This window comes from Strongylocentrotus purpuratus, unplaced genomic scaffold (genome assembly GCF_000002235.5).
Source record: "Strongylocentrotus purpuratus isolate Spur 01 unplaced genomic scaffold, Spur_5.0 spur5_scaffold_17, whole genome shotgun sequence".
NCBI classification, from domain to species: Eukaryota; Metazoa; Echinodermata; class Echinoidea; order Camarodonta; family Strongylocentrotidae; genus Strongylocentrotus; species Strongylocentrotus purpuratus.
In genome coordinates, this window is record NW_022145602.1 from 3,799,859 (window position 1) to 3,811,240 (window position 11,382).

At 39.7% G+C, this 11,382-nt stretch overlaps 1 protein-coding gene across 1 annotated transcript; it reads left to right on the top strand.

Moving 5' to 3' along the window:
* Positions 1 to 5,655: 5,655 nt before the first annotated feature.
* Positions 5,656 to 11,061, top strand: LOC115925004. Its single transcript, XM_030988116.1, has 4 exons — positions 5,656 to 5,884; positions 6,502 to 6,630; positions 10,147 to 10,309; positions 10,988 to 11,061. Exons 1-4 carry the CDS (start codon positions 5,657 to 5,659, stop codon positions 11,059 to 11,061), a joined length of 594 nt encoding a protein of 197 aa, XP_030843976.1. The 5' UTR covers position 5,656.
* Positions 11,062 to 11,382: the final 321 nt, after the last annotated feature.

Here is an 11,382-nt window from a genome sequence, read left to right on the forward strand (position 1 = left end):
CCTCTGTACTTTTCGTTTCTGCACTGTCATTGCATGGATTACTGTGCTTAGCCCCACACATACAAAGTGAACGTGAGTGCTGCATACCATTGACTGTGACTCACTTTGTACATGTTGAATGACAAAGTGAACTATCTCGTACCCGTGTAATTTTTATTTTTCGCTTCATTTGACAAGCATGATGCAACATAGTACTTTTATCCAATATTCAACTGAGAAGCAAATACACAAGAAGTGCAGTTTCACAGGACATTTTTAATAGACCTAAAGACCTTGGGATTCTACGAACTCGTCGTGGTAGTTGAGGTGGTCAACACCGTAGATGCAGGGCCATCGATATCCACCTCTTCATGAATTCATACCATGGGATTCGTCAGTTCCCTTAAGTGACACTGTAGCCGAATCACCAATTCCTGTCCTCATCCGGGGCATGATTCATCATGATTTGGATGTGTTCGCTACTCGTACCAATGAATCTTTGATTGACATTCAACTTCAGCATCGAGCTCTAAAGTGCCTTCCCACCTTAATGCTCTTTAACGCACGATCGTTGAACAAGAAATTCAACCAGTTCCATGCTATACAACAGACTAACTTCAAGGATACGCATTTGATTGCAGTCACCGAAACTTGGTTTTCAAATGTGAATCCTGCATCAGCATGCCAGTTGCCGTTGTATCATCTTTTCCACAAGGACCGTAAAGAACAGAAGGGAGGGGGTGTTGCACTCTACGTGCGAGATGATATGAACCCTACGAAGGTCTTCAACGACACGGTCCCCCCACATCTTGAAGCCCTCTGGGTCCGCCTGAGATCCTCTGCTGCAGTGCATCTCCCAAAGGACATCTATGTTGGGGTGATTTACTCTCCCCCGCGGTCTCCGCATCGAGCTGAAATGATTGAGCACATTATCAATATCGTTGACCGTGCTCGTCTTCATTCCACCAACGCTTCATTAATTATCATGGGAGATTTCAATGACCTAGAAACTGATGAGATTGAAATACATACCTCGATGTCTCAGATAGTAAAGGATCGTACTCGTAAGTCGGCTATCCTGGACAAAATTCTGACTGACCTTAATGAGGACTACAGTGTTCCTCAGATTTCGTCGCCAATTGCTTCTAGCGATCACAATGTTGTTACCGTCCTGCCTTGTCTCCTGCCGCCTCCCAGGAAATCTACCAAAACATCCTATCGCCCCTTTCGTGACTCCTCTGTCCGAGCTTTCGGGCAATGGGTACAGCAGATGGACTGGTCTATTCTTGGGGACTTTGATGCTAATGACATGGCTTCAGAGTTCAATAACTTAATCAACACCAAGTTCAGACAACACTTTGAACTGGTCACTGTCAAACGAAGGCTATATGATGAGCCATGGATGAGTGATGAGATTCGCAGAGCAATCAATCGCCGCGATTCTAGCTTTCGACATGGGCATCCAGACTTTAAACGGTTGAGGAACCATGTGCAAAGGTTGATCGATAATGCAAAGGACTCATTCTACCAGCGCAAAGTTGAACACCTTAAGAAATCGGAGCCTGGAAAGTGGCACCAGCAAATCCGCTGGCATCCGCAAGAAGCAGACTAATCTTTCATCTGACGGTAGATCATATATTGACACTGCTAATGAGCTAAATACGCACTTCGCTGCCATCCGCTCTTCATTACCACCACTAGACAGGTGTGCTCTGTCGGCTTTTCTACCAGCACCCTCACCCCCTCCTGTGATAGACCGTCAGAGGGTTTATAAGCGCCTCTGTGGAATCAGCACTGCCAAGGCCTGTCATCCCAATGACCCCCCTTCGCGACTGTTGAAGGAGTTCGCTTATGAACTTTCTGAACCTTTGACCACTCTATTCAATCTTTGCCTCAGTCAGGGTTGCTTCCCTGACATATGGAAACATGCATCTATCAGTGCTATTCCCAAAACTAATCCTGTTACCAGCTATGATCAGCTCCGGTGAATCTCCATAACGCCCACGTTAGCGCGTATCTTTGAAGGTTTCCTCGCGGACTGAATCATGAGCAGCATCCACCCGTTTGTTGACCACCACCAGTTTGGTAATTTTCGTGGATCGTCAGTTACGCACTACTTGGTCAGCCTGCTTGACACCATCCACAGAGAGCTTGACAAGGGTGGCACTCTCGCTAACCCTTGCGTCGTGGATTTTTCTAAGGCTTTTGACCATGTCAACCACACCATTGTTATGAACAAGTTGATTGAGTTAGGTGTTGATCACTCTATCATCCCTACTATCTGCAGCTTCCTTTCTAACAGAGCGCAGACTGTCCGCTACCATGGGAAATCATCTCAAGAACAAGCCATCACCTGTGGGGTACCCCAAGGTACTCGCCTCGGACCGGTCCTGTTTCTGGTCCTTATCAACGATGCGGCTGTTGAAAGTGATAACCGATGGAAATCGGTTGTGGATGACTTGACAATCGTAGAGGTCTTGAAGAAATCGCATCCATCTGAGTTGCAGTCGCATATAGACTCCTTGACCCAATGGTGCAAAGACAATGACGTTGTCCCGAATGCTGCTAAGTGTAAAGGTATGCAGATTTCATTTCTTCGCCAACCCCCGCCACCCATTGTTCTTGACATCAACTCTACCACACTGGAAACTGTCTCATCCCTTAAGCTCCTAGGGGTCTTCCTTCAGGATGATCTCAAATGGGATGGGCAGGTCAGCCGTTTGATCTCTGACGCTTCCAGAAGACTTTATCTCCTGACTAAGCTTCGGAGGAATGGTGTTACCACCAAGGATCTTGCTACTATCTACATGTACATCAGGCCAGTACTAGAATTTGCAGCACTGTTTGGACATCAGGGATCACAAACAATCACTTTGTTAGCATCGAGCGAGTTCAGAGGAGAGCTCTCAGGGAAATTCCCTACCCTGACTCTTGAACTTATGATGAACTGCAATCTCATCTTGGCGTCTCCTCTCTTAAAGAGAGACGCACATCCCTTTCTTTAAGATTTGCAGAATCACTCCTCCATTCTAAGGTTCATCGACATCTCCTGCCTGAGAGCAGAGTCAACGACTGTAGCCGTACCCTGCGAAATGCACTTGATTTGTCCTTGCCTAAGATGAGAACTTCGAGGTACCGAAATTCTCCCATCCCATCTTTCACTCGATCCTTGAATAATAATAAACAGGTGCTTAAGTAATTATCAGTATGTTATATATCATGTATGTCAGCAATATAATCATGTGCAATATCAACTGCCATGATGATTGATGACAGCAGGTTCTCACATTTATTCATATTTTGATATTGCATGTACTTTTATCCTTCCTCTCACTCTCTCTTCCCTTTTCTCTATTTGAACTTGTTACTTTTCATATGTCCTTTTCACTTCTTCAGTTCTGGTCTTTCCTTTCTATTTCTATTTCACTCCCATACCCTTTCTCTCATCTGTCTGTCTCTCTCTCTGTGCTCTGCTCTCTCTTCCTCTTTCTCTTTCTCCCGTCGTCTCTCCTTCCTCTTTTCTGTTTCTCTCTCTCTCATTTTCTATCTATCCCTCCTCCTCTCCACCTCTTTTTCTGCCATTGTTACTGTCACCATTAATAATATCTAAGGATTTCCAAATTTTGTTCATGTGCAATATGCTATACATGTACTTTACTCGTGTCACACTTTTAATTACCACACTGCCAATACCATTTTAATACTTTTTAATACTTTTTAATATTTATTACACCATCTAAATGAAATTTGTATTGCACTTTATCACAATTTGTCCTACGTTACAGTTAATTGAATTCCCGTATCTGTACAAATTTTATTTTATTTATTTTGATTTAAACATTTACACAATTTCGCTAGCAATATTTGATATCGTGTAATTCAATTTTTTTTATACCGCCTTTGATGTTTTGATGTAAACATTTATTCAATTTTATGTATATTTTTTTTTTCTTCTCCCATTTGCTATGTTTTCTTTAAATATATAATTATATGTTTTTTTTATGTTTTTTTTTTTATATGATTGTATGTCTGATGTAAACTTAGTAGTTGGACTTGTTGACGAGTTGTGAATAAAACCTTATTTGAATCTTGAATCTTGAATCTACACATGCTTTAGCATTCACGCAAAAAAAACTGGCAATTTATTATTCAACAAAATCTGAGAATGCATACTAATATCTAGATCTATTAGGAATAAAACATTTTTTAAATAATTCCATAAGTTGGGGTAAAACAAAAATATTCCAACTATATGAGCGACAGTGTATAAACAGCATACCATAAGAGATCGAGTTTATTATATCAAATAAATAAAAAAAAAAAATTAAAAACTAGATCGGAATGAACATCAGGCCTAAAATATTAAACAATTAAGATATTATTGATACAAAGTGAAATGCCCAACAACAAAAATACAAATACGGATACACATGCCTTAACAAAAATAGACATCAAATCAAACGGGTAGAAGGTCAGACATTGGAAATAAATAAACTGAATTGTTACTTATACAAATTTCAATTTCTTATTTTTTATTTCGTAAACTTCTAACTTTAAGATAGGATATTGACAATCCTTTATCATAAATGCTATAATTTTGATGTACATTCTTAATAAGATTCGTGTCACGATCTAAGTTTGGCTCATTACCGGCGCAGGGTTCACGATCTACGTCTAACTCTTCATAAAAAGGGCAATTCTTGAAGGGTACAAGTTGGACAACTCCAATTTTCAAAATGTTCTTTTCTATCATTGTATAGAGATTGAGGTACACGGGCACACGTAATATGGGCCCAATTTTTACAGTTTGTACAGAGAAGAGCTTTCTGATTGTATTTTACTGGTTTCTTGCAACATACACACGCATACTTAATTGGCATGTTAATAAGTCACATGGAATAGAAAACGGAACAAAAAATGAATAACGAAAAGAAACGTTGTAAGCCAAAAATCACAGAGAACTAAATGAACATGCATTAAATCAAAATAAGATTTCAACAAAGGACACAGCTTTTCAACGAGAGCCACGGTTTACCTCTTATATGGGCAATTTGTAGTTCGTTTGAGTGATCAGTTTAGTTTTTTCTGACAATAGTCACCCTTTCGCCTTTTAGTTTCTTGACAATGATTTTGCCACCGTGTGTCCAGAGTTTGTAATTTTTACTTTCCAGACCTCTTTTAACTTTCCAGTAGAGTTTGTTACGATGTTGTGTCAAGCTTTCATTGATATAGATGGACTTTGACTTACTGGATGTTTTTCGTAGACTAAATCATAGTTCAGTGTATCGCACGGCACCCTTACGGGCGCTTGCAATTTCACTCGACCTATTTTCAACGGGCGCCGCAGAATATGTGACCACACATGCCGTAGAAATGAAAACCGGAAGGGTCCCGTACGTTCTCTAAAATCAACGGCAAGCATCTGGGTAGGTAACATCGTACGGGTTTCCGATGTATTTGTGACCTAGGCATAAGATGGCTTATTAAACTTAAGATCATTTGAAGTGATTTTCTCCACAAGGACACCACCACTAAAAGAAAAATAGAAATACTCGGTGTCACCATATAAAGGTGCAACAGTTTAAAGGACAAATTGGCTCCATTGCGGAATTGCACACCTAAAAACGCATTTTGTTTTTTTTACCCACTGGTAATAGATCTACCAAGAACATCAAGAATGCGATCATCCAGCTCACCAGACGAACCACCATATTGCAGAATGTACAAGGGACACCTTGAGCTGTACATTGGTCACGGTGCTGACTGGTGGGTTCTTATTCCTCTTGAACAGCAGGTGATCCGACAACAACTTATGTGTACTTCATACATCCCAAAAAACGTAGAAAGAGGCAAAGAGATTGAAGTTCATCTTCAAGTGCATGCCGATGTTCCTGGCATAGATGCGGTTAGTACTGATAGCGTTTTATATTAGTAAATTATTAATTTACAGTCCTCTTAAAACTGTCAGCTTCTTCAAATTTCCGTAGGACTATAGGGCTGTCGTTAAGATCCGACTTTATGAGATTATTATGTGCAAGGCCTCACAGCTTGCTTATACCAGACTTGAAGAGATTTTCTAGAAGTTTGATTAAACTGTACGCCGTTAAAAAATGCTTTTAGACATAATTTCATTAAAACTTTCTCCGAGCATGGCTTGTATGCCAAAGCCTATACAATGCTGGTAACAAGCTGAATTTTATCCGATAGTACACTACCAAGATAAAGTACGGAATGACATTCTGATATTCTCAAGAATCATCCATCCGCGGTCTATGTGTTTTTCCGAAATGCTATCTGAGAAAAGTCGGGTTAACTCCCAATTTTCCCCTATCGATGTTTATGAATTCCATGGAAATTACATTAAATGGAATCTTGATAGTGACCGTGAAGATAGTGTTGATTAGTGAACACCGGGTACATCCCAATAGTGTCGAGACAACTTTCCATGAAAACCCGAAAAACATTCTGCTTCATTAGGCCTATGTTTTACTTAATTAATTGTCCTTCTTGCTTTGAAAATAGGAAGTTCTCCTTGATGAGAAGCATCAGTCGTACCGCAAGGCCCATCGATCGGTCCCATTTAGCATCATCTCTGATTCAGGTGACGTTAGAGTGGAACGTGATTGTGAGGGGAAGATGGCAGAAACTAAGGTACGAAAATCAGTTTTGTCCTTAAAGAGGAAGTCCACCCTGATATAAAGTTGGATTTAATGGAAGCAAAAAAATGAAAAGAATAGGTCATTGAAAGTGGAGCAAAATCCAATTGAAATGAAGAAAGTTATGAATATTTGAATTTACGATCAATCGTACACAACTGGGCAACTATGTAACGTATCTTGCGAGATACCTTCTCATTCACTCTGTATTAAAAAAAAAATCCTTACATAAAATTGTTATATGTGTACCCTAAATACAATTATTGCAAATATGTTTCTATAAAAAAAATGTATAGACAAAATCTAGTCCGTTATCAATAACTAAGAAAATGAATGTTAATGAAATTTTCTGTACAGAGCAAATTGGAGAGAACCTCGAAGTATTGCCAATTTGTGTGTCACTGATGACATTACTTAAAAAGTTCATAACTTTCCTATTGTTAATCGGATATCACTCAAACTGTCTCTAAAATTGGTGTTTCTCTAATTTGTGGCCTCTATTGACACCAGCTAATTATCAGGGTCAACTTCTCCTGTGTTAATCTCCCTGATTGATGTTTTATTTCGTGATAACAAAAAACGGTAAGAGTTTTGAGTAAGGGTTGCAGTAAGTTACGGTAAAGGATAGGGTTGGTTTCATGGGCGTAGATCTGTAATTGATATCTATTGTTCAGGGGGGATGATCTATTCATTCATCCCCCCTGAACGATAGGTATTACGTAAGGATTGACGCCCATATGGTTGGTTTAGTGTTACTTTAAGATCCAGTTAAAGTAGAAAGATAACCTCAAATGTATTTTGTATACAGGTAGCTAAAACAACAACCTCCAATTTGTTTACACGGCCTTCTATGCTTTTGTTCAACAGTAGGGTTTCGGCGCAGTATGCACGGCTCGGCGCACTGGCTGAAATAAGCCACTCATTGTTGTGTATGGTGTCTCCAAGTGTTTTGTTTCAGAAGGGAAATAAACAGGTCCCCTTCCCCCTACCCCCGGAGAGATTTTTCCACATTTCAGCCATTCAGAAACTCAAGTATACAGTTAAAGGATAATAATGAAAGAATATATAGTCTAATACTATAAAAAAAAAAAAATGAAGATTCGTTGATTTAAACACAACCCACACATTTTAGAAACCATTAACATTCTCCCAGGCTCATTATTTTCAAATTAATAATTAATTCTTGTCGGATGTTATTAACACATAATAAGACTACAGCCCCTTCCGGAAAACTGAGCCCCCCCCCCCCCCCCCCCCTTCTAGGCATCTACCCCTGGCCACTTACCTCCCAAGGAAATTACCCTAAAAAAAGCCTCAAGACAAATAAGTGTTCGTGGCTGAGGTCTTTTCATTATCAACTATACCGAGTTACCGAAATTGTGCAAGCGAGCGAAGTAACCAATTAAATTATTAGACTTATCAAAAGAAATTTCGTCATCAAAAAGAACAATATTTGACCCGGGAGATATGTAAAAAAGATACAAAGAGATCACCTCATTATCTCAAAACGAGCAGGGGGTAATATTTTCAAAACGAAATTATCTAGGGGGTGCAAGGGGGAGTTTCGGTGAAAGAGGTATTATTATTTCCATATAAGCCTGTATTTCTAGTTCACATTTCTAGGGTTAATTGTCCAAGGGGGTAATTGTCCTGGGGTGAATTGTCCAGGTCCAGGATGGTTGTTGTCCTGTGTGTAAATGTCAGCAGAGGTTGCCCGGAATTTTTTTTCTCGGGGCCAATTGTCCGGAGGGAATTGTCCAGGGGGAAATTCAGGTAAGTCTACAATGTTTTAAACATGTTTGTTTCAATAACATACGAAAAATAACAACTCAGTTGTGTTGGAGAGGTTCCAATTACCTTTTTTTTCCTCGCATTTTTTAGACATCTTTCTTTCCTTATAATGCTGTAAATCTTTACTTAATATCTGATACCCTTAATTCCAGAAAATAATTCCGAGTAGGACATGTATAACAACACAATTGAAAAATGCCATACACAAAATGATGGCCAATTTCGGCCAGCGCGCCGAGCCGCGCCGCGCTATAGCCCCTCTGTTTATTATTATTAATAAGTATTTGGCGTCATCTGTGCCTGGGAGGAGGCGAAAAGCGAACTGAATCACTGTAACCCTCGGGTCTCTCCTCCCGTTATGACTGATTGGGGGTGTGCAGGCAGTGGCGTCACCAAAGAGAGGGGGGGTGCGGGGTGCGACACTCCCCCACCTCTCAGGATATTGTCGGTAAAATTGCGCTGCCGCCGGGAAAAAGAGAAAAGGGGGAAGGAAAAAAAGTGAGGGAAAGGGAAAGAAAAGAAAGAAAAGAAAAGAAAGAAAGGAAAAGAAAGGAAAGAAAGGAAAAGAAAGGAACAGAGAGCAAAAGAAAGGAAAGAAAAGAGTCGAAAACGGTACGATGAATCGTCTTCCTTTCTCTATATTGTGATGAAACGCCAAAAATTCCGCACTTCGCGCGGAAGGGAACTTCATTTAGACGAGTCGAGAACGGTACAACGAATCGTGTTCTTTCTCTAATAATATGAGGAAACGTCAAAATGTTCGCGCTTCGCGCGAAAGGGGGAAACTGAATTCAGATGAATAGGGCTTATTAAGAGTCGAAAACGGTACGACGAATCGTCTTCTTTCTCTAATAATTTAATGAAACGTAAAAACTTCCGCGCTTCGCGCGGGAGGGGGAAGCTTCATTCAGATAAGGATTAAGAGTCGAGAACAGTACACCGAATCGTCTGATTTTTCTCAAAATTTAATGAAACGTCAAAACTTCCGCGCTTCGCGCAGGAGGGGGAATATTCAGATAAGGATAAGCAGTCGAAAACGGTACAATTAATCATCTTGTTTTCCTAATAATTTAAGGAAACGTCTTAGCTTCCGCGCTTCGCGCGGGAGGCCCATCACCCACACCCCCTAATGAGCGCGCTTTTAAGTGATTCTCTTGCTCACTACCGCCCCTCCCTAAAATAAGATCCTAGCTCCGCGCCTGCATTAAAATATATAGCTATGATGCTGACTAAATTGGAGAAATAATTCGTATATTTATGTCGTCGAGGAAAATGACCATTTTGCGCATATGCAATTACTATAGATAGTCCATAGGAAAAACAATTTATCCTTCGGCCCCAGGTTTATAGGGTTAAATTTGTAATCGTTGGCCTCTACACCCCCCCCCCCCCCCAACTGAAAAAGGTCTAGCGACGCCTCTGTGTGCAGGTGGACCACTTCACCGGGGTTTTCCCCTACTCTTATACGAATAGTGCAGTGGGTTCTTATCGCAAAGGTGGTTACACTCTCCTCTACATGGGGCCTCCATTTAACGTTCTAACATAGAGACGGATTATTTAGTAAAAGCCGCTTTCTTAGGACCAAAGGATTAAAAGTATGAAGAAAATAAATGACATAAAATCGCAAACATGGAAACAGAACCCCTTTTTTGTTATTCTCGGGGTTTCTTTCCAGAAAAAAGTTGTTTGTTTCTTAATAATCTAATTTCTCGTCCTTTAGCTGCTCTCTCTAAAGGAAATTCACAACCGAATGAGACATAAAGTAGTCTTAAAAGTGCCCCCGAGAGAGGAAGATACTGCATTCAACGTAATAACCATCACACTTACACAGTCTGGGAAACTAGAGGTGTCTCGATCAATGTCATTCGTCATTATATATGAAGGTTTGTCTACCATCTTTAAAGATAAACTCCAGTACTGGTAAAAAAAAAAGAAATTAATTCTCACAAAATCAAACGAAACTTACACTGAATGTTCAAGATTACAAATAAATGACATGTGCCAAACAATTTTGGAAGAAAATGTATACTGGCTGAGTAATGAGCATAGAAAGACATGGAAACCAAGGTAGTACCATCCCCGACACCATGTGTGTTGTCCCATATATAGCTTTCTATGTGAGTGTTTGTTACTTTACCAAGACTCGGTCAAATTTATTATGATTTTGATGACTCCAGAACATTGCAGTGCACACCAATACTTACATGCTCCATGATCAACTGTTTCTGATCCTTTCACACCTTTTCTTTCACAATGCAATCGCATTACCAGTACTAAAGTTTATCTTTAATCTATCCCAGTATTTCACGACAGAGAAATGAACTACTGTTTAATATTTTCCCTTTTTTGAAAAGCTTTGATTAAACATGATGATGTACGTTATTTTCGTCCGTGTTATTTTTCCTCAATATTCTTAGCTCTGGCTGTTTTTTTCATAATTAAAACTTGACTGAACAGAGGGCATTACTCGGGACAATAATGTAATCATCAGTTTGTATAAAGATATATATGTGTATTTAAAGCCTATTCGAAAACTATTCAAAATTCTTAACTTATGTGAGGTGGTCGAGATCTCGAGATGAATGACAGACAGACAGATCATGTGAGAGGGACAAGCAAAGAGTCTCTTTATTAGTAGTAACCAGTAATGGACACATCACACAATAGTTATGTCATAACTGACACATAATAAAGGTGATAATCATATAATCATGGAGGTCATGCATTCCCCAAAACATGTCATTTTATCAAATATAAAACGAGTAAATTTGCCTTCTAAAAACCGATTGCCACAGTAGCTCGAACGCTCAACATTCACAAAGGTAATAACCTGACCCAAATACTTAAACAAATAAGTACAGTCAATATAAAACTCATATAAAGCAACACTCTCACAAATTTTGTTAAATCAACACACCAAGCTAGGTTTAATAACCTTATCATGTGACCTCTATAT